The sequence below is a fragment of the Notolabrus celidotus genome, chromosome 11 (genome assembly GCF_009762535.1).
Source record: "Notolabrus celidotus isolate fNotCel1 chromosome 11, fNotCel1.pri, whole genome shotgun sequence".
Classification (NCBI taxonomy): domain Eukaryota; kingdom Metazoa; phylum Chordata; class Actinopteri; order Labriformes; family Labridae; genus Notolabrus; species Notolabrus celidotus.
The window spans coordinates 30,382,131-30,409,906 of NC_048282.1; the positions used below are offsets into that span (position 1 = coordinate 30,382,131).

Below are 27,776 nucleotides of genomic sequence, written 5' to 3' on the forward strand. Positions count from 1 at the left end.
CTATTTTTTTGGACATGCTACACACAGTATATACATGCAATCATGCACACACATGCAGTGAACATGCTTAGGGAGAGATGTCAGAGTGAGGATGCTGCCATCAGGACCCCGAGCAGTTGGGGTTTCGGTGCCTTGCTGAAGGGCGCCTCAGCAGTGCCCAGGCAAGTGAACCACCCCCCCTCCAGCCACCAGTCCACTTGCCAAACTTCATCCATACTGGGACTCGAACCGGCGACCCTTCAGTTCCCAAGCCGAGTCCCTATGGACTGAGCTACTGCCGCCCCCTATACTTGGATTAAATACCTTAAAAGTTGATACTATCTGGCCCAACTCAATATGGAGATTTTTTTTTTAATCAAATATACAATGCATACATATCTTTAGTGGCCATTTGTCATAAAAAAAAACCTCTCTTGTGCTGGTAAAAAAAACCATAGGCCCACTCAGGTGCATGCTGGCCTTCTGCCACCTACCTAAATAACCTCAGGTGCCCACAGTTCTTTATTACCAAACAAACAAAACAAACAAAATAAATACTAAATATACAAATATTTAAATATACTAAACATATGACTAGCAAAAAATATATCCCCAAAAAAGGTTTGGATAAATCTAACAACTAATACTACTTATTAATTCTAAAATAAATAAACAACTAACTACAAAAAATAAACAAATAGCTCCAACAAAATCAAAGTGGAGAAAGCTTGGGGTTTTCGAGGCCCCTAACAATTCTGGTCCCGCTATAGAGTTGAAAATGTGTATATTTTAGCCTGTAATGTATTTTAAATGAGAAATAAATAATTTAAACAACCCAAATTCCTAATGCATTTATCTTTTGAGACCATTAAATATTAATAATCATATATTCAAAATTACTGGGTGTGACAGATGTTTTTTCCCCTTCATTTTAAGAAAGTTTGGTCTAAATGGAAAGTCTTTTATTGAGCTCTGTACTTACCTTCGTCAAAAACAGGAGCCCCAGTTTGACAATGGTGGAGTAGGTAAATACAAGAGGACACATGGAGGCTGCTGAAGAATAAGCTTCTCTCATAAAAGTTTATCATAGCACTGAGCTGTATAAACACAGAATGGGTGTGAGCACAAGGGCCTATAAAAATGTAAAGGCTTCATGGTAAGAAATGAACAGTGACAGAGGACACACCAATATAATCTTACTCCACTAGGTGGCAGCTACCAACATTTTCACACTTTCACATGTGAAGCAGTGCTGTTATATTTTTCAATCCAATCTCATATCCAGGTACAAAAATGTACTTGGGCGCCATCAGATGAAACTTTCAGGTAAAGCGAACATGTTCAATCAGCTTGTAGCTCAAGACAACACTGTGCCTAAGGAAAGCCTCACAGAGCTGTGAGCTCAGCTGCAGTCCTTTATACACTGAGTGAACCACCCTGACACATACACCTGCTGCATTTGGCCAAGTGGCTGAATCACTTCATGCTGCATTGCCAACTGTGCTATCATTGTGAAAGTGAAAACTTCTGTCATACCCGCATCTGTTATACTGTAAAGTGAAAAATGTAAATGAGAAAGTGAAATTGATACTGATTTAAACTGAAACATAAATGGGACGTAACTTTAAAACACAAAGCATAAAAGACTGAGGAAAAAAATCACAGACTAGATATATTCCATGCTATAAAGGTGTATCAATTTTTTTTTTAGGATATTATTGCCTGGGATGGTCAGAGCACGGTCTCCATACACTAAAGCCATAGTCTTAATTGCTGGGGCTGCAAGTTCAACTCCTGGTCATGACCCTTTTCTGTCATCTCCTGATCTCATGCTCATCACGCCCAACATTTCTTGTCTCTCTTGAGCTGTCTTATCTAATAAAGGTATAAATGCCCCCAAAAATGCTAAAATGATATACATATATCCCTCCCTAGGGTTTTTGGGCAAGCCATATCCCACAGAGGCCTAACAGACTGGAGGGGGGGCTGCTAAGGTCTTGAATTTGATCTATGTCATTTTGCTGGAAAAGGTCAGAGAGGGAAGCTTTTCAATAGTCCAGCCTGCTTGTGATAAGAGCATGCACTGGGTTCTAGTAAAGAAATGGACGCCCTTTTACAATGTTTTTCAAGTGCTGAAAAGCAGACTGGTCACATTCCGGATGTGGGCATTATAACAGATAAGATTAAGGATCAGAGAGTAATGTGAACATAACTGAAACCTTCTGTTAAATGTAAGTCACAATAAAAAACCTCAGAACGTATTCCCATACCAGCAAAATGAAAGTGTTAGTACTGGATTCAGTTCCTGACCTTGATTTGAAGTACACAGGGATGATTTACTGAAAACTAGGTGAGGCTGATGATATCTATGCAGTATGAGCTGTTCAGGTATTTGGGTCACTCAGGTGTTTGTTTTTGATATGCTTTGATATTTGTTGGATGCAGTGAAATCAGCTGACAAGTTTTGCTCCATGAGGTCAGCGCTGATATTACAAAGCAAACCACCAAGAAGAAGAAGGAAAACCCTGGACACATAACAAGTTCAAAAACAACTCAGCCTCAGACAATTATTGGTTCAAAATGAAACATAAAAGTGAGCTTTCAAATTAAATCCTATCACAGCTTGCACTCAGACTTGTGGATTCTATCACATGACCATAACTCAAAGCAGGAATATCTCTTTGTTCTGTCTTTTCACTCCATTGTGGGCCAACAATATTTATTTGGAGGATAAGGAGGCTGATTTTATCTAAAATATAATCTCTGGTTTAAAAGTTAAGTAAACTGAGAGCTCTTGAAAATAGTTCTCTCAGACTATTGAGTAGTTACGGTGTCTTTTGAAATTATTGCTCAAGCAGTGAGTTATTCAGAAGCCTGCAAACGTTGTGCTCGTGTGTAAAAGAGGAACTGTTTAAGGAACTGTGTTTCATGCAACTTTGACCCTATGTTTCGTTTCCTATGACTGTCACAAATTATGAATCACCGTATAAAAAAATAGATGAGAGAGTGGGAATAGAGAAGTTCGGATTATTTCACAGTGCCTTCCAGGAGTGTTGGATATGTAACTTTTATGATCTGTGACGTTAGACTGTGTTAAAGATTAATCAAATAAATAAATACAAAGGTAAGAGCTGACATTGCAACATCAGTATAAAAGAGGGTGTTGCTGTTACTTTTCAGTCAGTTGGTGGACCAATGCCTTTTTAGTGTGAAATCAAAGATAGCCTTTTGGACTTCTTTCATTTACCTTTCATATCCTTTTTATTTGCCTTTCATATCCTTTTTATTTTCACCCTGCAAAGAGTAACTTGGCTCTGCAGCTCTTTGAATAAAGCAGCAACCAGTGCTATATATTTAATATTAGAAGGATTTCAGACCAAAAGCAGTATCTTTTTAAATTTCAGATTTATGGTTTGTTATGTTATTTTCTTTTTCTCAAACTTAGAAAACAGCATCTTCAATTTGGTGAATAGTAACTTTAGTACTTTAGTTAAGTACATTGAATATTATGTCCCATTACGATAAGATTTTATGTCTTCTTGGTATTTTTGTTTAATTTTGTAGTCTTATGGTGACAGAAAATAATCTAGTGTCATAAAAACAATATTGAAATAAATATATAAATACAAAATAAATTAATGTTTTACATTTGATAAATAAATAAATAAAATTAACTTGTCAGTGTACGAGATGGTAACCAAACTCCTTGATAGAAGTTGAAGACAAAAAATTAAAAAAAAAAAAAAATTGACTTAACAGCCAATTGGGTTTCCATTATCTTATTGTTTTATTGTTTTATTGATTTGATTACCACAAGTAATGTTATTTATAATTTATGACACAATACAATATGATAGATAAGAAATGATACACTAACTCAACTCAACTCAACTCAACTCAACTCAACTCAACTCAACTCAACTCAACTCAACTCAACTCAACTCAACTCAAGTTTATTTATAAAGCACCTTTCATACATAAAAACATGCAGCCCAAAGTGCTTCATAAAATAACAGACAGACAGAAAGCAACAACAATGGTAATATTATAAAAGGCATGATTATAAATAAAATACTTAAAAATTAAATAAAATCAATAAAGTAAAATTAATTAAATAAGTAATAGTGGAAAGAAAAGTTAAAAAACAAGGCAGCATTAACAAGATTAGATGAATACAAGAAATAAATGGTATTAAATAAGATAAATAAATGTTAAAGCAATGATTAAAATAATAATAAAAAATAATAATCCAGTCCAGGGCTTAAAATACATTACTCCAAATTAAAAGCTAGATTAAAAAGGTATGTCTTAAGTTTACTTTTAAAAACACCCACTAAGATACATTTTTATCTTAGTGGGTTACATTACCTTTTTAGTCTTGCTTTTAACTAAGTTTTATTTGTATTCTTAATAGTTCTATTTATTTATTATCTATTTCAAATTTAGTCACTTTTATTCTACTTTATTTATTTATGTACTTATTTATTTATTTCAAGTCTTGCATCTTAAGTTCTTTTAATGGTTTAATATTTAAGACTTTTATTATCTTAGAAATGTATTTTACTTTGGTGATTTGAATTTCCTGTTTTGAGTTTTAACATCTTGTTTTACCTCCAGTGTTTCCTCATTAAGATATCATGAGAGTTTTTCCTCAGTTCGTTCAGCAACTTCTTTTTATTTTTTATTTATTTATTTTATTTGTATTGTTTTTATTAATATTGTTGCATATATTGTGTTCTTAACCTTAGGATTGTGGGGTGGGTTTGGGGTCAGGGCTGGGGCTGGGATCTTTTTCTTAATTTATTCTATTTTAAGTTGTTTTTATGTACAGCACTTTGTGTTACAATGTCATTGTATGAAAAGCACTTTATAAATAAAGTCTGATTTATTGATTGATTGATTATAGGGATATATATTTGTTTTGAACTCTCATGTGCTAAATTTGTGTATCTGCCTCCACATTGGTATTAATAAGCAAAAACAAATAATATAACTAATCATTAATAAATCATTATGAAGCCCTTCATCTCCACACCCCTGATCCTCAGACTTTCCAAATCCGCCACTGGACGGATGTGTGTTCAAGGATAAGCTCCTTCAGACGACCACCGGCTGCGACCACACACAGTGTAGACCTGAGAGTTCTGTGTTAAACGAGGAGCCCCTGAAGGCAGCACAGAAGTCACAGAAAGGAGAAGTGCTGAAAGGAAGAAAGAAAGAAAGAAGGAGGTGGAGAGAACAGTTTGATGAGCCGATGAAGGAGGGACTACAAACGGTACAAGTTAATGTAACATCTCGGTAGATTCTAGTCTTCGTCCCTCATCGCAGGATTTAAGAGACTTCTCCACGAAGGTAAGAAACATTCATCTGTGGAAAACCAACTTTATGTCACGGTAACTGATTATTTTGGAGCACGTTGAGGTTGTTTTCGTCCACAGAGCTGACTCTGTAACTGCTGTTTAGCTTTGTTTGTTTGTTTTAAAGTAATCTAATTGAAATAATGTTTACAAATTCTATTAAAAAGACAGGTTTCAATCGGTGTAACACAAAGCAGGTATTGTGGCTGTAAGGAGCGGTTAAATTGGGGCTGGGCTGAACGGTGGTTTTTGATGCCTTCAGGGTCAGGAAAATGTGTCGACTAACAATTAAAACCTTTCATTGTTCTGTGACTTCAATCTTTTTTTTTTGTATGGCTGATCCTGTATTTTTTTTTTCTCTTTTAATTGAATTATGAATATGTGCTTTCCTCTGGGCTGTGATTAATTCAGTCAAACAATAGAGACACGTGTGGACCTACTTATTTATTAATAAACTAAATTTAGACTCACAGCTGTGTTGTTCAATACCCTGTAGAGTTACAGGCTTTTATCTACCAGGTTCCTCCTAAAATAAATGACTCAGATCCTGCTCGGTGCTTCCCATAAGCTACAGCTGATGTAATTCCCATGTTACTCAGTCTTTCAAAAAAAATAACACTTTTTGTTTCTTCTGTGCCAGGAAACTCATCGTCAGCAGCCATGGGTGTCGAAGGGGGCATGAAGTGTGTCAAGTTCCTGCTTTTTCTTTTCAACTTCATTTTCTGGGTGAGTAGTGGCTAAACACCTATAAATGTCCTGGTATTAAAAAGGTGAGACAGTGGATGTAGATGGTTTCTTTAACGGAGTGTTAAAAGTGAGAAATAAAGGTTTGTTTTGGTGGAACAAAGTGAGAGCTATCAGGAAATAACGCAGGGGTATATATTTTCTGTTTTTCTAGTGCGATTTGTGCTGGATCAGCTGATCTCTTCAGCAGACTCCCTTTTTTTTTTTTTCAATCCAGACTAGTTTTGTGACATATTTCCCAGCCGCATGACTCTGACCATGAACTCCAGTCCGTGAGGTTAACACACAGCAGTAATCATCTGTTAAATCAGCTGATGAGCAATTACACACTGGCATATCCTATGACACCCTCTCTTGATTTATTCCTTCTCACTTTGAGACTGGTGAGCATGTTTGCTTAGAATCAAATTCCTGAAATCATGAAGGGGAAACATGAGGGTATTCATCTTTTATATCCTGTCTTTACCCAGACACTTCCTGGATGTCAGGGTTTTTTTTGATGCGTATGTGTTGGAGCGGTCATGCGAGAGGTGTTAATGTCTGACTGTGAATCTTATGACTAGATTTTGACAGTGTAACATGTGACCGGTCCAAACTGTAATGTTCTGCTTTTATTCCATCGCTTTATTTCCTGACAAAATGCCAATTAAAGCTTTAGACAAAGGACACAGACATAGTTGTTTATGCAGGAAACTGGAACTTGATAATAATCTCACACTGCAAACAAGGAAGTGAAGTACGACAAAGATACGCAGACAGATGTAACAGGTACACATCTTGCTTAAAACCAATAATACTCAATATGACAACATTTAATGACCCTTCTAAGCCTTTATAAGGGCTGAATGATAACTGTTTGAGCTGATATGCTTTGTAAAGGAAGAAAGAATGTATTAATTTACTTGTTAATCATCCAAAATAAAGCCGGTGTGTACACAAACAAACATAAGATTCAAGTTCTAAGACAAAAATGTCACCTCAACTTCTTATCTCTTCTCACAATAACTTCAGAGTGTTTTTTAAAGCATTCAGTGAATGTTTTTGTACTGCTTGTTATCCTCACTTAGAGACAACATTTTACATTAGAGCATTTTTTCCTCTTTCTGTTGTTGAAGTTACAGCTTAAAAAGAGATCTGAAACCTTCAGCTTAGGTCACGAGTTGATGGATTATCAGCAACTTAAAAAAAATACTAACACTAGTTTATCCATAAGTTTAAATGTGAATATTTTCAGGCTTCTTCACTAATGTATGACAGAAAACAGAATATCAAACAAGACATTTAAGGAAACCTTTAATGTACACTACCAGTCAAAAGTTTAGACACACCTTCTCATTCAATGTTTTTTATTTATTTTAATTATTTTCAACTTTGTAGATTAATACTGAAGAAATCAAAACTATGAAATAATCTGGTTTTGCCATAATCTGGATTACAACAGTAGTCAAATAGAGCTATCCATTGTGTGCTAACCCTACCTCTGAACAACACAACTGATGGTCTCAAACACATTAAGAAGGCAAGTCATTATACAAATGAACTCTTGACAAGGCTCATGTTAATTAGAAACCATTCCAGGAGACCACTTCATGAAGCAGACTGAGAGAATACCAAGAGTGTGCAAAGCTGCCATGAAGGAAAAAGGGGGCTACTTTACAGAATCTAAAATATAAAACATATTCTGGTTTGTTTAACACTTTTTGGTTCATTCAATAATTCCATATTTGTTCTTTCCTAGTATTGTTGTCTTCAGTATTAATGTACAGTGTTTCAAATAATTAAAATAAATACAAACCCTTGAATGAGAAGGTGTTTCCAAACGTTTGACTGGTAGTGTATATCTCTGTACATTTTAATGTAATGAACAGTAACTGGTACTCACAGCACTGTTATGAAGTCTAACAGGCGATACAACCGAATAAAAACTCACGTAAATACACATTAGACTGAAACATTTAATTGTGGTTAGTTTCTCTCAGACTTTCTTCTCAGTGGTTTCAGACTTACTCATAAAAAGTGTCTGCGTCACATGCAGTCATGGAGACATTTAGGTCAACCAAAGGCTACAAAATATAGAAGCTGCTTTGACATGGCTTTTATTTTTATCACTCTTTTATTACACGCTGGGATGATGCGACTGTGACCGCTCTGTTAGCTCACTCTCTTCACTCCTTTATCTTTACTTACGTCAATCATTAGCCGCCTATTGGACTAATACTCAAATATTGACTCTGGCGGTGCCTGCATGCATGCTGAGGTCTTCCGCTGCAGCGAGGGATTGAAAATAAGAAGTGGGCAGTTTGTGGGTCACCTGAGTTTAAGGTACACTGAGCAGTAGACTTCTTCATTCCTGTAAATTTGACTTGAGATCTTAAATGAAAACAGTGAAGGGTAGTCAGACCGGCTTTGTTGTTGTTGTCTGCTGGCTATTGTTTCCTCAGGGTGTCTGATTGTTTGTTTACAGCGACTACACTGTTCTACTTTTAAATGAATGTAACAAAAAAGAGTTTCAGAGGTTTCAAATGGACTCATCATTGAGTTATATATTTAACTTTGATGTGCACTGAAGTTTCACTCTGCTACTTCCTGTCTGCATCCTGTGTTTGGTTTTGCAAGGTGACGCATGTTGCGAGTGATACTGCTGTTATCTGTCATAAAGATATACCTTCATGTCATTATTTACCAGCTTACAATGTTAGCAATGTTAATGCACACTACTTTAAATTGCAATGAAAGCAGGACAGACCTAAAGCAGCTCTTCTAGCTCCTACAATGTAAACATCTGATGCTCGGTTAGATAATTAATGTTTAAGTGTTAGAGTCAAACAAACAGAAAGTCAAGTTAGGTGATGGGAAATGATATGATTGCTCTATATTAAGGACATTTCATATACTGGAACATTATTTGAACCTTAGTTTATAGTTTATACATTTCATTATTTTGTTGAAGTGATGAAGTCAAAGTAAGTACAAGCTGTTTATCTCTACTGTCTAGTCATTGCAAGTCACAGTCACATGTAGATAGACGAGTCTGAGTCACTGGATTTCTCAAACATGTTTACGTGTTCCAGTAATAATTTCCCGGGGTCTCAAAAACAGTCCTGGTCTCTGAAATTCCACTTTAATCACCCTGTCCTGAGCGAGCTCTCCTCTTCGTACAGCACAGTCTAAGTAAAGTCTGTATTCAGCTCACTGTACTGTTTGCTTTGGAGCTTGTTGATCCCAGAAGATCATGGTCAAACAGTTCAACCACGCAGAGTGTTTGCAGAAGATCTAATGAAATACTCTGAACGCCCCGCCCGAAACAATGACACAAGAGTATCACTCTTTATCATATGATCAACAACTGCCGGAGCTTCCTGCCATCTATTTATTCTTAGTGCTTACTCATTTTGTGGCGTGATGTTTGGGTAGAAGTGAAGAAGGGGTTTGACTCTTTGAGCAAATACCAAAAATTTAAATATAGTCATGACAGAATCTGTCTGTCTTCATCCATGTTGTATTCTTTTTCAAAGTTCAAAGTTCAAAGTCTTCTTTATTGTCAAAAACTGCAGTATGCACCAGACATACTGAGGATTTGATATTACATTTCTCTCTCAGACCCTAGCAACGACAACAACAGATAAACATAGGAAAGCTAGAAAAAGATAAGAATTAAGATAATAAAAATAATAAAATACACTTTAAAACAGTGCAAAAACTTTGCTATGGTGCAATATATTATGAAAACATGTAAATACCTTTATTGGTTTCAGACATTGAGCATATATAAATTAGGACAGCTATCCTCTCCCTCCTCTCTATTGTTAAATAAGGAAGCCAAAATACCACTGCAGTGGGCGCTGACATTTTGCCCTGCGAGAATTGAAGTCACACCCTATCCGCTCACCAAAACACACATTTAACTCACAGAGAAGAGCTCAGAGACCCCCTCAGGTCGGTACAGCAGAACAGAGTCCTGTGTGAAGCAGACCCTCATGGACATTAATCAGGAGAACAAGAACCGACTGCTTTCGCAGAAGGCATGTTAAAGAAAAACTATTATGGAGTATATTCAAATGTAACAGTTTGACTCATGACTCATCTGTTATAATGGATTGAACTGGACTGGAGCGTTTGTGGCTTCCATGTTGTGGTATGAAGGTCTTTTAGGGATACTACCTGGTTCAAATAATTGCACCATCAACCTTTTGGTCCAACACCACGAGTCAAAATGTAATTTAATCCAACTGGGACATTTACTTTTATCAGAGGAGGAATCTTCACCGCTGTGGTCATTCCCTTACTTTTAATCTGACTTCATCAGCAGGTCCAAAAGTCACCAAACACACTGGTATATTATTTTATGACATTATGACTCAGCCTACTTTTGTGCTTCTAGAAATGTCACCTCCAAACTAAGATGGTTTACATAACACAACAATAAATCTGCTTTACAACAAGTCTGAGCTTGTATGAAACATTTTTAGCCAATCACAGCACAGCAGCAGCTTCACATTTTTTATACATGCAGCATTTTATCATACTTTACTTACACACACAGAAAAATCAGTTCATCAGTGTAACATATAACAGCATGCATCATGTTTTAAAAGTTAACACTGTGTTGTATCACCAACTCCAATTAATAATAAGAAAAAAAAAATAATACATTATGAAAATAAAAATAATAATGAAAATATAATAATAAATAAAATGATATTAATACAACTAAAATAATAATAATGGTAATAAAAAATAAATGTGTATGTATTGCACCTTAAAAAAACAGGGGTTCACAAAGTGTTCAGACAAACCAGCAAAAAATAAACATCCAAACACAGAAAACTTAAACAACAAAATGACCTAAAAAGAAAAAAAAAAGAAGAAAAAAAAAAGAAAAAAAAACAACAAAATGACCAAATGGCAAAAAGCCCAACAAAAACATGACCAACAAATCACCAATCCAACATAAACCCAATCTCAGGACAAACCAAAACAATATACTTTACCCAAAAGAACCTGACCACATGAACTGAGACCAGGGGCCAAAGATGTAAGATGATGTAAGCCATTATAAAGAGTTAGAGACTGTAGAGATAAGACATAAAAGTGATAAACAATGAAATAAAATAAAAGGAATAAATGACACCAAGAAAAATATGAACCAATTAAAGCTGCAACAGAAAATCAGAATGATACGAAGGGAAGAGTATAAAAAAGGTGGAGATGGAGCATTAAAATGGAGAAGCAGTTTAAATAAATACATAATTAATAGAGCAAAAAGATCAGTAGGCATAAAAACACTGAGTATATCACAGAAATCAAATGGTTCAAAGAAACAGGATATGATAAAAAAGTAGGGAGAGGATAAAAAGGCAGCATCACATAAAAGCAGGGAAGTAAAAGTGAGTTTGAAGAAGTGATTATAAAGTCATCACTGATTCTGCACGCCGTGTCTCCTCAGGCAGGTCGTTACTAAGGCGAGGGGCCCTGATGAGAAAAGAACGATTGCATTCAGATTTGAATCTTGACTTTGGGGCGAACAGAGGGTTCCCACTGGAGGAGCTAAGGCGGCAGGCTGGCTCGTACAGTGTCAACAGTTTTCATGTGTGCATTGTTGATGAAGAAATTTGGATCCCGATGGATAATATAGGCTTGATGTTTAGGAAAATAAGATTCAAGTTGTTAAGTTTAGTTGATCAGTTTGAATCTGAAGATTGAAATCAGTTGAGCTGCTCAAATCTCATTGATTGGGGGGGAAAAGATTTTTCACAGGATATACAATCAAAACTTAAATTTCTATACTAGAAGGTTTTTAAAGAAGACTGAAGTGTTACTTTTGAGACGGCAAGATGAAGTAGAACTTATCCATCAGAGGGTAATATTAAATCTTGTTTAGAAAGCTGCCGAAGTCTTAGTGTAATATACTTAGAGGTGTTTAATAAAGCATTACAGTATTTAGTATTTTGATACGGCTTGATACTCAGTTTCTTATAAAACACTAATAGAGCCTTTGTTTACCAGAACAAAGCAAATAATACAAGACGTTATATTTTCCACTGTACTCTCCAACCAAAGACTAATGATTGTTTTACATGAAAACAGAATGATCCCATTACTTCCACCCTGAACTAACCCCTCTCCCTCTCTCTCTCTCCCTTCCTCTCTCTCTCTCCTGCAGTTATGTGGCCTTGCGTTGATTGTCGTGGGAATCCTGGTTCAAGTGGCTTTGCACAAAACCCTCATGATCAAGGATGCGTCAGCTTCAGGAGCTCCCATTGTCGTCATCGGTGTCGGTGTGGTGATTTTCTTCATCGCCTTCTTCGGCTGCTGTGGCGCCTGGAAGGAGAACTACTGCATGGTCACGATGGTAACTCAGATTTTGTGATATGTTTTCGAAAAATGAGACAAGAGAGAAGCCGGATAAATGTTGTTATGTGGAAGTCTGAGATGCAGATGAATGAATTATGTTTGTGAAATGTATGTGGCTATGCTTGATAATTACATTGTGCATTATTTCCTTTATTCCATCAGTTTGCCGTCCTCCTGTCCCTGGTCATCATCGTTCAGATTGCGGCGGCCATTGCTGGATACGTCTTCAGAAACAAAGTGAGCGTTGTATATTTTTTTCATATTTGGTGTGTCGCTCATCATCCTGCAGAAAGTTTAACGTTGATTCTGTGTCGTGTCTTCCCTTCCAGCTCTCAACGATTGTCCAGGACAGTCTTGTTGACATGATCGACAAATACAACAGCACATCTCAGTTCAAAGAAACTGTGGATAAACTTCAGGAGGATGTGAGTTCAGTGTAAATTCTCGTACCCTGTATTGACTTTGCTCTGACAACACCTTCACATAACACTGCCGCATCCTGTTGGTCGATGCTGCATGGACCGACAGTGTTTTTCTTTTAAGCCACCTGTTGACACAAGGTTATACTCCCTTCACTGTACATGGGTCATCTGACTACTGTATCGCTGTAATGCTAGCATGTTCATATTAAATGGTTCTCCTTTGACTTGTTTGCTCTTCCAGTTGAAATGCTGCGGCGTGAACAGTTCTGCCGACTGGAGGGCCTTCAAACCTGATCGAAAGTCTGTGCCTGACTCATGCTGTGTGAATGTCACTGCGGGGTGTGGAGTGGGAGCTTTGGCAACCCCTGCCAAATTGAACAAGGAGGTAAATTGCTGTGGTTGATGTCTGTAAACATGAGATTGAGATAGACTTAGATTCCTTAAGATTTCAAAATGTGGGGATTTGGCGGGTCCCATGGCTGCTGGAGGAAACTGTTTGTGCAATTAGATGTTACAGCAAACAGTCATTTCACAGCTCCTCCGTCAGAACACACAGTCCAGGTTTATACAGGAAGAACATTTGGAGAGAAGCAGCATCCTTTTCAGATTATACTCTCAGGGTTTGATTTATTTTCTGTTTGGAGTTTTCTCCATCCTACAGAGTCATTTTCGTGTGACTGTTTTGTGACATGTGCTGCTGACCTCTTGGCCAGGTCACCCTCGTGAAAGAGATCCTGATCTCAATGGGTTTTACCTGGTTAAATAAAGGTTAAATAAAAAATAACTATAGATTTACATTAGTTGGTTCATATTCATAAGAACTAAAAGCAGTCTATTTTATCTCTGAAGCCTTGTCAATAGTTCCATTTGTTTATTAGACACACTGAAATAATTACTGCTATCTCTTTATGACTAATCAAATCATCAGCAAGAACATACATCACTTCTATTTAGTAAATAGTTACGTCTGATGCCTGTAAGCTGTCAGATGAAACAACTCACAACGTCACTGTTTTTACATTTTGTTATTTATGACAGAAAACTTCAAGGTCAGTAATATGTTTGATTCTTAAGAGACAGCTGGATAAAACTTTTAGTCACTGCATTGGCGTGTACGATCGATTGGGTATTAATGCGATTTAAAAAAAAAAAAAACTGAGCTGGAGGACATAAGTCATTTTCCTAGATTGAAATCACAAATTTGTGAGATTAAAGCAGCACATTTGTAAGATTTTTAAGTCGCCAATTTGTAGGCAAATTAATTTAACTTTAAGAAAACTAATGTTTCCTACTGCAACACCTCCTCACGTGGTGTGTGTGTGGTGTCCCCTGTTTTCTGGCTTTGTCTGTGGCGTAACCAGGATGTTCCAAAGTGAAGCAACATGGTTCCTGTAAATACTTTCTGAAGTTGTTTCTCACACATGTGCTTCTTTTTTTCTCACAAATTTGTGACTTTAATCTTAGAGTATTCCTATTCTCCTCTGGCTTTTATTTATCTATTTTTTACAACGGCCATCGTATCAGATCAACAAAAAGATAAAGGTACCCCTTTGTTCACGAGGGGCGCCGTAAATGACCATCTGAAAGGTCCTCGCAGGAGATTTAAAATAAATAATTTAAGAAAGCATTCATACATCAACATCAATTTAATATTTCATCTAAAACTCAAAGTGAGAAAAATAATTGAAATGCTCATCTAGGTGCTTCCACATGAATTAATAATGAATAAAGATGGATGGATGTTTTATTATTTATTCATTCATATGTACAGATCTTGCCAATGGAGGTACTAATCTCTGCATCACTACAGTGCAGACACACAGATCCATATGTTCCTTTCCTGTTTCACCACCATGCACCATATTACCTTGTTATTATTGGCACACAAACACAGCAATACAGGATGACTCATGGCTTAAAATGTCAAACACATAAGGAGAGTAATGAGTCATGGTTAAGAAAAGACTTCACCGCGCCATGAAAGTAAATACTGGACAGAAGCTGGACTCCAGTGGGATTATATCACTCTTTGCCTAAAAGGTGTGTAAGTTTGTACGAGTCTTCACACAGGTGTGTGTCACCCTGTCCTCTCTGGGACACCTGACTCCAGACATTTACAAACAAGAGTTATGTCTGCTCATGGAAATCTAATATGACTTCAAACCTGAAATGGTCTCCTTGTTATGTGCACAATGTTCAAGGTTACCATTCAGTACGTTCTTATGGGGTTATATTAAGACCAGAAACAGAGGAAGGGTTAGAGCAGTTAGAGAACTTGTGTAACTTCAAAGATTGAGGAAGTCAAACTAGTTCCTACAAAATATAACGGTTAGTTAGAAGTTAATGTTTTACTAACTTGTTTCTCAAATGAAGGTCTACAGATTGAATTGAACTTCTGTCTCTCCTTGTTCCAGGGTTGTCATGATGCTGTGGTGGCCTTCTTGAATAAAAACATCCAGTGGGTGATAGTAGCAGCTCTCGTGATTGCTTTCCTGCAGGTATGTAACATCCATGTTTTCAAAAAAGCTGCTTTAAAAACAACAACTTAGATGACATTACACTAAACTCTGCCCATCTATGTGTATGACTTCAGTTGAAAAACAATGTTCGTTTATTTAAATAAGGCTCATCTATGACGTAAAACACTAGTGTGTGTGTATATATAAAAAGCTGTTGTTATACGTGGGTTAAAAATGTCCTCACCCTCTTGTGTTTCCTTTTAGATAATGGGCATCGTGTTCGCCTGCATGTTGATGAGAGGCATCCGCAGCGGCTACGAAGTCATGTGATCGAGGCTTTAAGGGAAATCTTTCAGGAGCTCCATTTAGCAGCCTTTTGTATGTTTATCCTTAACGTTGGATAGAAGGCACAGAATGTATTTAACCTCAAATTGATTTTGGATTATATTTTCATAGGTTAAGAATATCCCCTCTTTGATACAGTACATAATTAGGGTTTAAAATGAAAACATTAGTGGTCAGTTTATCGTCACTGTATATTGTTGGTTTTCTAACTTCTAGCTCTTCGCTTGGTTTCTGTTTTGGCGCTGAGTTTTTACATTTTTCTGGTTGTGAGTTTCTGTTTTTATTAAAGACTCTTTAAATTATGTTGCCTTTGCTTAACAGGGAAAAATAAAACAGGGAAAATGAATGCATCATAAAAGGTATTTAATTCAGACACAGCTCTGATACAATGTTTTATCATATTGGCACAGCAACACAACATTTTAACCTGTTGAGGAAAAACATCACATACTTAAAATGAATCATTAACAGAACAGAACTCATGTAGATGTAATGTGCCGTCCATGCAAAAGGCACACAGAGTAAATGACGTTTCCTATTTTACACTTTACAACACCAAACACCGGCAGAGGGGATGTGCAGTTCCTCTTCGCGTTTACCCAGAATAAGCAAATGGTTTGTAACTAAGTCTGTGTGGGAGTGTGGTCCACCACGATGAGTTAAGTGTTTTTAAGCTTCCAAAGAAATAATAATCAAGTAAACGATAAAGTGCCATCACGACTCTGTTCAGACTGAGCTGCACAACAAAATGATACTAACCTACAAGAAACTCAGCTTCTCACCACTTACAGAAGCTTGATGTCTTTGCAATTGAGCGATAATTTAGCTTTATTTCTATCTCTTTTATATATTTAGGAAGTACTGACATAATTTAAAGGTGCTTTTGTTCAGTCTACTAATTTTTTTTTTTTCACATCAACCATTTTTTACACATTTGACAAAGTTTTTCCTCTCCTGCGATAAAATCCTCCCTTCACAGGATATCACTGTCATGACCTGCATTATTCATCCTTAAGAGCGAAGCACAAAGTGAGGTAAACGTATAAGGAGATAGTTTGACTTTGATATGATACATGTAAAAAATAATGAACACATAAAAGCTATTTCACCTGTATTCATGAAAGGAATGTGTCTGAACTGCTTTAGCTTTCTACAACGCAGACTGTGCTGCTGAGCTACTAAAGAAAACCCCCTTTGTTTCCCTGCTTTGCTCTGTAGCTGTGTAATAATATCTTAGCTTAAAAGTAAACAAATGAGCAGTCTGTGCTGTACAGACCAGCTCGAGATGCAGTGACTGGTAATCATGTTATTACCTTAACATCACTGCTTATTATAGTTCAGTGCATTATAATGTCAAGTCCCTTATGAGTGCCTGAATGAGAACTCTTTAAGTCAAAATACATCTCTCTTATAGTGCTTTTTTTATGAAGTTTAATCTCCTACCACACCACCCTGGATAAACACAGCAGGCTCACCATGTTTTCATAAAGACGTCCTTAAACTAGATATTTACTTTATGCGTTGTTCAAAGCTTAAACTAAAACATCCTTTGTACTGCAAACCTGTTCAAGTTTGATCGTCGACAGGTTTTTGTCCCTCCTAAACCTCAAAATCTTGTAAAGACCAGTTTTGCCGTGTGTTTTCTTTGGCAATAAAGGGAGATGTTGACAGCTCCTGGGAAGTGGTGCTGCCCAGTGCACAAAAAAGACAACAAAACACAGAATCAGACCGCTGCAGACTTCCTGTCAGTGTCCGCTGGAACCTTTCGGGTGGTTGACGGAGAGAAGTACAAGGTTGTGCAAAAGCAGGGAAACCTCCGAATCTGCAAGTGTGACACAATAACAGACTTAGAAATAGGATTACATTCAAGAGTACGCAGGCATTAAGGTAGAAAGAGTTAAAGGAATAGTTCAAAGTTTTGGTAAGAGCTAGATGACAAGATGGATACTTTTAGACTACTTTCAGATCTGTGATTAAAGGAAGAACCAAAAAGAGCTGAAGCATGGAGTCTAGAAAAATAACAGAGTGATATCTGATGAGTCAACTTTGGATGAATCTTAAGCACACATGGGACTTTTAGGGTAACTAATGATACCATACATCAAGATTATCGATACTAAACAACACAATTATATGATGATACATCATGACATGATTAACCGAAGGACACAAAATGCACTTGAAAGGTAAAATGCAAGATTGATGTCCAAAGTGTGACCTCTAGGAGTCATGTAGTCGTGGTGCAGTGAGTCAAAATAGAAGAGAGATATAGAGTAAGTGTTGATTTTTGGTGTCAGTGATATGATAATTGGATTGTATTAGGATGACAATATTTTGTGGTATCGATATCTTGATAATGAAAGTGTTTAGTAGATAATATAAGCGTCTGGATTGATTTAAAGGCACTATGAGGAGTTTTTCACCAGCTGAGAAACAGACTGAAACCAACACTGATGCCTCTTTATGACCCTCAAAAAGCAAACAAAACCATAAACAACAACACTGATACCTTCTCTTGTCATTTTTAATCCCTCACTTCCACCTGCCCAGACTTCTCACTCACTATTGATAAATCCACTGTTTCAGCATCCACCCACATCCGTAACCTTGGTATCATTTTTGATCAGTCACTTAACTTTCAACAACACATTAACAATATTTCAAAAACTGCTTTCTTCCACCTCAAAAACATTGCCCGTCTCCGCCCCTCCCTTTCCTTCACAGCTGCTGAAACTCTCATCCACGCCTTCATCACCTCAAGACTCGATTACTGCAATAGCATCCTCTACGGTACACCCAACACCCTCCTCAACAAATTACAATACATACAAAACTCAGCTGCACGCCTCCTCACTCATACCCGCTCCAGAGACCACATCACCCCAGTCCTCCAGAACCTCCATTGGCTTCCCATCCCCTTCAGAATACAGTACAAGATCCTACTCATCACCTATAAAGCCCTCCATAACCTAGCTCCCTCCTACCTCACCGACCTTCTGCAGCCATATAATCCCTCCCGCAACCTCCGCTCCACCAACGCCAACCTCCTCACCCCTCTCACCAAACCCAAGCACCAAACCTGGGGGGACAGGGCCTTCTCTGTCGCTGCCCCCACCCTCTGGAACTCTCTCCCCCAACACCTCAGATTCTCTCCTTCACTCACCAAATTCAAATCCGGACTCAAAACACACCTATTTACAAAGGCTTTTAAACTATAATTGATTGATTTTTTTTCTTGTTTTGTTTTATTTTGCTGCCTTGCTTTTCTTTGCTTTCTTGCACTGTTCTCCTTTTGCTTCCTATTGTAAAATTGTATTTTCATGTAAAGCGCTTGGAGAACCTTTTAAAGCGCTTTCATAAATAAAATGTATTATTATTATTATTATTAATGCCTTAAACCACTCAGAGGGGGTAGGTGTCAGACCTCATGATTGACATTTGGCTTTAGAATCACCCTTTTTCAGCTGTTTTCATGGCAAATAATCACATTGAGTGATAAATCTGGCTGTTAAAAGACAGCAGGGTGAGGTTTTTGTTGAAAACGCTACTTTTGCATGTACAGAACAAGAGATAAGAGGTATCACTTAGTCCACAATGGGGCACCATAATTGGTATAAATGAAAAAGTTCCTCACAGCAGCTTTAAGATAGAATACACAATTTTTTAAAAAGGCAATATGTCTCATTCTGTAGTATTCTCATTTTATATCTCTCAACTCTGAATCAAATTATTTACTCAGAGTCAAAGGCCAAATCATAGGGCAGAGACTAATAAATATTAAGCTCCTCTTTTGGAGATAAGTTGGAAATCAGCAGAGGAAAGCTGCAAAAAAAATGGACAGAAAAGGTGAAAATCAGGAGAAGTGGGTAATGGATCATGCATGTTTTTAGTAGTTTGCCAATCAGCACATTTTTTCATTAGTCTTCAAACTTTCTCTGACCCGTCTCCATCCTTCATAGTGCCTCATTTACACACTTGCCCAAGTTCTGAATCACCCTAACCCACCAACTGTCTTCATGAGTTAAAAATCAGAGCTTTAAGTGAACAAAATGATCCCTGCATGGACACACACAAAAAGATCTAACTCTATTCCTTAACTTAAACAAATATATTTTAAGTAAAGCATTCCAAAATACTGTTTATGAATTATATCTTACATTTGTGTCCTAATAATTATGTTTCTTTGTGTTTGTTTCAAATTAATAAAGACTGGAAACAGAGGAGCACACCTAGCATGTCCCTGTATAATAAAGGTATCTTTATTTCTGTCAAACCAAAATCAACAAAAACTGAAAGGAATCTTAAAAACATCTTCACACTTTGATATCAGAGATGCTGGTGATACAGCGTGTTATTTATTGAGCTTTAGAGAGTACAAGCTGGCTTCATTTATTATTCTCAGCCAATAGAGGGTCAGCTGTTTTTCAATTTCTTTATAACACTCTTCACTAATCAGCTGCTGGTTGCAGACTTGTATTTGGAGCACAGACAAGAGGGATGTTTGAGTTCTCTCAGTTTAAGTGTTTTCACAACATTTTGAACTCTTCCTTTAAATTTTTGAAAGATAGAGTTATCAACAGGATAGGGTGGAAGCCACAACATCAAAACCAAAAACAGTGTATGAATAAAGTACCTTTCAAAGAAGAGGACACCTGGAGCCACTGAGATAACCACGCACGGCACTGGTCAACATCAAGTCTACCAGAGTTGAGCCCCCGAACGAAACAAGCCTGAAAGGGAAAACCATCATCTATTTAAAGCCACACTGACTGAAGAATGCACAGCACACCATGTTTCCACTGAGTATGAAATTTACGACTCAGAGTGCAGAGTTACTGACCTGTCTGAGCTCAGCCTCACTCAGCTGCTGAGGGCCTAGCCTGATGAGGGCCCGGTCCAGCTGGAGCAGCTCCAGGGCGTGGCTGTTCAGCCGCCGGCCAATCAGGAAACCCGGGAGGCGGGGCGTCAGAAAGAGCAAGGGGCTGATGTGCCTCTGTTTTTGTCATGAGGATAGGAGACATATTTTCCAGTGGCGTTCAGGTTAGCATACGCTTTCTGTGCTTCGTGTAAACTGAGCGAGTGAAAATGGAGAGTGGAGGGGTTTTACTGACCATGTGATCTGTGCTCATCCTCTTCACACCCAGAGGGGGGCCAGAAAACAGGCTGCGAACAGCAAGGATTTCTGACGCTTTGGGGGTCACTCCATTTTGCACCTGAAAATACACAATTTAATAATTGTGTACATGAATCACTCAGTGAACTATCATTCTTTACTTTATGGACTGGGAATTGCTATCGTACGGCAATGGACAAATTATGGATTTTGGGGGGGTTCTGCAAGTGGATCATGTAAATGTGATGAAATAAGAAATGTATATTGACATGTTGATGAATGGAGAATGATCTGATATCAAGTTCAAGTAGTGGGAGATTTTATTCATCTTTTTGGTTTAAATTTGCTCTGACGAGTTGTAAGCGATGAGGATCAGTGCGCTGAAGGAACAATGAAGGCAAAGCACCGCTGCTGATGAGCCAAACAAATGGATACATCAGGCCATGAGTAAACAAAGGAATGGATGGATCATGCCAGTGTATTATAAATGGATGTGCTCTTACATGCTGCATGCCCAAATATGGATTCAACTGTTTGAATGGAAGCAAACTAAAAAGCATGCAAAGTGATTCAAAGGGATTCTGTGTTCATGAAACGACAGAAAAAAAACAAAAAAACATGAAAATATATGATGGAATGGAATAAAAACCAGACCATCTGATTACCTCTGATTAAAGAGTAGTCATCCTTACACATTTCAGACCAGATGAGACCTTCTGCGTCTATCAGGTAAATTGTTCTTTTTGTGTCTTTAATATGTTATTGATGATAGAGGATCATAGATTTGTGCTCAAAGATTTTACAATTCAAGAGTGATGCTTACTGATGGATAAATACTGATGTTGGTACTAGAATAGGAGGCTAATATGAGTGAATAGTATTTATCTGAAAATTTTTAGTGCTTTTTATGTGTTTAATCAGAGTGATAGGATAGTAAATAAAGTAGGTACAGAGAGTGGGGAATGACATGTCTGTATGTTGGAATCAAACTCAGGACGCCTTTTTTAACCTCTGTACATGGAGCGTTGGATTTAACAGCTAAACCTAATTGGCAACCCCATGAACAGCATACGTGACACAAAAATCTTGCGATGCGTTCACTTACTTTAGCACACAGGTCCCTCAGCCGTCCCTGCAGCTGTCCGTCTTTGATCGTGTGACTTGTTCTCTCGAGCCCTTGGAGCACAGGAAGGTGATGCTGTGCCCTGAGGGAATGGTAAATCCCCTGAAACTCCACCTTCTGGCTGGGAGTCCAGAAATAAGGGACCAGGAGCTGGCGGGGGAAAAAGTACCTGGCAGTGAACAGGAGAGGATGGTAGCAGAGAGGGGAGAGACACACAGAGTGATGGGAAAATATGTATCAACAGGGACAAGACCAGAAGGAAGATCCAACACAATGTAGGACACAATGTTTTATTTTCAGGGTGGACACGATGGATTTCCTGATCAATGATATATTGAATATATATATTGATTGATTGAATATAAATAAAATTGTGCTGACTCAAATGGAAAGATGGCTATTTCAAAAAAACTCACATCAGGACAAAGACCAGGTAGTTGGCAAAGGGAGGAATGGAGAGCAGTACCAATGGAACGGCCTTGACCGTGTTTCTACGAAACTGAGAAACAAAAAGAAAAGTTACAATCAGGTGACAAACATTACACATCTACGGTGTATGTTTTTAACATCCAAACTAAATTGTGAAACTAATTAATACTCAATAAATGGATGAGACATTACTTCAAGCAACATTTATTTATGTGTTTAATTCTTAAGAAATCTTCATTTACCTGTGGGCTGCTGCTTTATTTAACTGAAAGGGATGTTGTTCACTCAATTTACTAAATGGCATGTTATGTCAATATCTAGTATGGACATTTAAATCTATTTCATATAGCCTGATTATTCGTGTTACTTAAAAATCATGTAATGTTCCTATTTAATAATGCCATAACTCCTGAATGAGTTAATCCTTAAATTAGAATCCTACATTGTTGCGTGCTTCAATCAGTTGAAAAAACAAACCCGTGACAGCTTTCTATTTTACTTTACAAGACAGAATTCATTTGTGAAAAATAATACACCTTTTACATTGTATTACCTCCACCACCTTCCATCAAGACAAAGCTCTTCTATTCTCTCTTATTCTCTCATTTATGGATTAAAATTCTTACTTTCTACCTCCAATGTTGATCAGATGTTTTACTTTAATTCAAGACAGTGCTCACGTTAACTTCCATAAAGCACATTTGAAGCTTAACTCTTCCTAAAATACCTGGAAGTGTCTGAAAGGATTTGAGGGACGGTTCAACATTCACCATCCTTCTTCCATACAACTTTTCTTTTTAACTCAGTTATGAGGAGCTTAAAGTCACTTTGGTATGAAATCAGACCAATCATATCACTCTGTCAAAATAAGATCAAATATAACACAACAGTGATAATGTCAATATAATAGGTAAACAAGCAGGGCCAAATGAGCAAAGATTTCCCCCAATCTCAGATGTATTTTAAACAACCAGCGCCTTCTTTTTTCTGACTTACCTTTTTAATCTAGCTTTTAATGTCCTGGTCTGCATTATTATTATTATCATTGCTTTAGCATTTATTTATTTATCTGATCTTTTTAACTTTTCTTTCTACTCTTAGTTATTTTATTAAATTTGCTGTATTGATTTTATTTTATTTCTAAATATTTTATCTATAATCATGCCTTTTATAATTTTATCATTGCTGTTGTTTTCTGTCTCTCTGTTCCTATGTGAAGCACTGAGATTTGCTCCAAATGTAAAGTGCGTGATAAATAAAATACATTATCATTATTATTATTATTACTTTGGGCTGCATGCTTGTATGTATCAACGGTGCTATATAAATAAAGTTGAGTTGAGTTGTCTTTGAATGAGTATAGTGAAGCATATTAAGTCAGGATACTCACATGACGGAGCATCTCCATATCCCTGTAGGGCAAATCCTTGGCCTTTACTCCCATGGTGCCCATCTTTGCTTTTATCCTCCCCACAGCTTTGCCGTCTTGGTACAGTAGCTTGAATCCTGGAATAAGACGACGGTAGAAGACTGTGTCCATGTTAATTATATACTGATAAAACAGCTCAATTCCAGGATAATAAGTACAGGTTTGTTACACAATGCCGGCCATAGCACCAAATTCCCAAGGAAATTGAAGTTACTTGAATGCAGTAAATGCATTTAGCTTCATATAAACTGCACTTCACTAATAGCTGGATAGAGTGAGCTGTATGTTCCCTTGATGTGCACGTAATTTAAGAATGTTTAGTAGGGGCTGTTTCTTCAACGTGTCATGGGTTTGCCATATGCAGTTTGTATTGTGAAATTATACTCAGCCACTGTGTACATGTGTACAACCAGGAATTTTCTTCCTGCCTGCCAATGTTTGTGCACATTTCAGAGAGTTTGATATCAAGCATCTATAAGTGATGGAAACTTAGAAACAATCTGCTGTCAACATAAAACTCTTTAAAAGGAACCATGTACGCGTCTTATCAGAGGATATTAAGATAGAGAATATAAGTCCCTGTGTACATACAGTGGATAGCAAAAGTCTACACACCCCTGTAAAAATGCCAGGTTTTGTGATGTAAAAAAAATGAGAACAAGATAAATCATATCAGAACCTTTTCCACCTTTAATGTGACCTATAACGTGAACAATTCAATTAAAAACAAAATTAAAATCGTTTAGGGGGAAGAATAAAAAATTAAAATAATGTGGTTGCATAATTATACACACCCTGTAACTAATAATTGTTTTACAGCACTCCATTTTTCTTTGTAGGAGTCTATTAGCATGGCACATCTTGACGTGGCAATATTTGCCATATTAGCTCCAAATCCATCAAATAGTGAGTGCATCTCCTGTGCACCGCCCTCTTCAGACCACCCCACAGATATTCACCTAGATTTAGGTCTGGACTCTGGCTGGGCCATTCCAAAACTTTAATCTTCTTGTGGTGAAGCCATGCTTTTGTTGATTTGGATGTATGCTTTGGTTTGTTGTAGTATTGCAAGGTGAAATTCCTCTTCATCTTTAGCTTTCTAACAGAGGCCTGGAGGTTTTGTGTTAAACTGACTGGTGTTTGTAACTGTTCATACTTCCCTCCACCTTGACTAAGGCCCTGGTTCCAGCTGAAGAAAAACACCCCCAAAGCATGACGATATCTAATGCCTTGGAACTTTATTTGTACTCTTCTCCTGACTGATACCTTTCCACAATGAGATCCCTCTGCTGCTTTGGAAGCTCTCTGTGGACCATGGCTTTTGCTGTAAGATGCAACTGAGGAAATGTCAGAAAAATCCTCCTAGAACAGCTGATCTTTATTGGGATTAATCAAAGTCACTTTAAATTATGACAGGTGTATACTGACTACTATTTATCATGAGTTTGAATGGTTAATTCTGAACACAGCCAAATCCTCAGTTATAAGAGGGTGTGTACAGTCATGGCCAAAAGTTTTGAGAATGACACAACTATCAATTTTCACAAAGTCTGCTGTTTCAGTTTTTATAATGGCAATTTGCATATACTCCAGAATGTTATGAGGAGTGATCAGCTCAACTGCAATTAATTGCAAAGTCCCTCTTTGCCTTGAAAATGAACTTTATCACCAAAAACACATTTCCACTGCATTTCAGCCCTGCCACAAAAGGACCAGCTAACATAATTTCAATGACACACAGGTGTCACACACATTTACACAGGTGTGGGTGTTGATGAGGACAAGGCTGGCGATCAATCTGTCATGATTGAGTGACTGGACACTTTAAAAGGAAGATGGTGCATGACACCATTGTTCCTCATCTGTTAGCCATGGTTACCTGCAAGGAAACACGTGCAGCCATCATTGCACAAAAAGGGCCTAACAGGGAAGTTTATAGCAGTGAGTAAGATTGCACCTCAGTCAACCGTCTATCGAATTATCAAGAACTTCAAGGAGAGAGGTTCAATTGTTGCCAAAGAGGCTCCAGGGCGCCCAAGAAAGTCCAGCAAGCGCCAGGACCGTCTCCTGAAGGTGTTACAGCTGCGGGATCGGGCCACCACCAGTGCAGAGCTTGCTCAGGAATGGCAGCAGGCAGGTGTGAGTGCATCTGCACGCACAGTGAGGCGAAAACTTTTGGAGGAAGGCCTGGTGTCAAGGAGGGCAGCAAAGAAGCCACTTCTCTCCAGTAAAAACATCAGGGACAGACTGATATTCTGCAGAAGGTACAGGGACTGGACTGCTGAGGACTGGGGTAAAGTCATTTTCTCTGATGAATCCCCTTTCCCATTGTTTGGGGCATCTGGAGGAAGGCTTGTTCGGAGAAGACGAGGTGAGCGCTACCATCAGTCCTGTCTCTTGCCAACAGTGAAGCATCCTGAGACCATTCATGTGTGGGGTTGCTTTTCGGTCAAGGGAGTGGGCTCTCTCACAATCTTGCCTAAAAACACAGCCATGAATAAAGAATGATACCAGAACGTCCTCCGAGAGCAACTTCTCCCAACCATCCAAGGGCAGTTTGGTGATGAAGAATGCCTTTTCCAGCATGATGGAGCACCTTGCCATAAAGCAAAAGTCATAACAAAATGGCTCGGGGAACAAAACATTAAGATTTTGTCCCTTGGCCAGGAAACTCCCCAGATCTTAATCCCATTGAGAACTTGTGGTCAATCCTCAAGAGGCGGGTGGACAATCAAAAACCCACAAATTCTGACAAACTCCAAGCATTGATTATGCAAGAATGGACTGCCATCAGTCAGGATTTGGTCCAGAAGTTGATTGACAGCATGCCAGGGAGAATTGCAGAGGTCTTGAAAAAGAAGGGTCAACACTGCAAATATTGACTTATTGCATGAATTCTGTGTAATTCTTAATAAAAGCTTTTGATACTTATGAAATGCTTCTAATTGTATTTCATTATACCATAAAAACATCTGACAAAAACACCTAAAAACCCTGAAGCAGCAGACTTTGTGAAAATGTAATATTTGTGTCATTCTCAAAACTTTTGGCCATGACTGTACACTTATGCAACCATATTATTATTATTATTATTATTATTATTCCCCCTAAAAGATTTTTTTAAAAATCAATTAAATTGTGCACATTATAGGTCACATTAAAGGTAGAAAAAGTTCTGCCATGATTCATCTTGTTCTCATCTTTTCATATGGAATAGGAAACGAGATAACCTGTTTTATCTTACTAAACCCTAAATATAAGAACAAGGATAGAAAATGTAATTCCTCCCTAACAAAACTTCAAGCATTAACAAAGCCAGCCTGTGTGTGTGTGGGAGATGTCAGAGATGAGTTTAAAGAGGACTTACCTTCCACAAAAGTGTGGTACAGCTGGAAAAAGCGAGGAAATCGCCTTTTGAGGAAAGCTTCATATTTGGTGTTTACTCTTTGTAGCTTTGAAGAAACATATCGAACAACACCTCGTCTAACTTTGGACGATGAATAGTGTCTACACAAGGGAAGCCTGTAGCAGACGAGGAGGTAAACATGGTCAAGGAAACACCCCACCATCGGGGTTCAAAATGAAGTATAATCATCTCTAAACCATCCTGCCCGTGAAATATTGCAGAAAAAAATAACTTTCATGCAGGCTGTCTACTAATGATTATAATACAACACACACAAATCCCTCCAACTTCATCTGATGATCGTTATCAGTCATTTCAAGCGGTTAACACAGCAAGAGAGGCAGCTAGCTTAGCAAGGGTTCAGTGAGAAACGAGCAAAACAAAGTGAATAATAAAGTTTAAATGAGTCAAAAAGGGTCAGAGACATACCCAGACTGGTATGCCGTGTATGGAGAGTATACTCCATTATTTATTATGTTTGTCCTGAGACCACACAGGCGGATCAAAGACAAATGGCTACACAGGTTGGAGCAGGACAGCGCCATGTTTGACATGGGGAGAGGATGCGTGGTTACCGTAATGACGGCGAGGCGCAATATAGTTATTTTACCGTAAT

The 27,776-nt window shown here is 37.7% G+C and overlaps 2 protein-coding genes across 3 annotated transcripts; one reads left to right on the forward strand and one right to left on the reverse strand.

The window, feature by feature from the left end:
• The first annotated feature begins 5,099 nt into the window (after positions 1-5,099).
• On the forward strand, positions 5,100-16,006 carry cd63 (CD63 molecule). The gene is made up of 8 exons (XM_034695276.1): positions 5,100-5,331; positions 5,977-6,062; positions 12,244-12,432; positions 12,597-12,671; positions 12,764-12,859; positions 13,098-13,241; positions 15,271-15,354; positions 15,580-16,006. The coding sequence occupies exons 2-8, from the start codon at positions 5,997-5,999 to the stop codon at positions 15,643-15,645; spliced, it is 720 nt and encodes a 239-aa protein (XP_034551167.1). The 5' UTR covers positions 5,100-5,331; positions 5,977-5,996; the 3' UTR covers positions 15,646-16,006.
• letmd1 (LETM1 domain containing 1) lies at positions 16,007-27,744 on the reverse strand. 2 transcript variants are annotated; one of them, XM_034695274.1, is made up of 9 exons: positions 27,590-27,744; positions 27,122-27,276; positions 23,716-23,855; positions 22,313-22,395; positions 21,879-22,065; positions 20,772-20,873; positions 20,501-20,653; positions 20,294-20,390; positions 16,007-17,482 (listed from the first exon to the last, which is right to left on the reverse strand). In XM_034695274.1, exons 1-9 carry the CDS (start codon positions 27,712-27,714, stop codon positions 17,406-17,408), a joined length of 1,119 nt encoding a protein of 372 aa, XP_034551165.1. In that variant the 5' UTR covers positions 27,715-27,744; the 3' UTR covers positions 16,007-17,405. The 2 variants fall into 2 exon arrangements, with proteins under 2 accessions (XP_034551165.1, XP_034551166.1); XM_034695275.1 differs by having other exon boundaries at positions 23,716-23,831; positions 27,590-27,743.
• Positions 27,745-27,776: the final 32 nt, after the last annotated feature.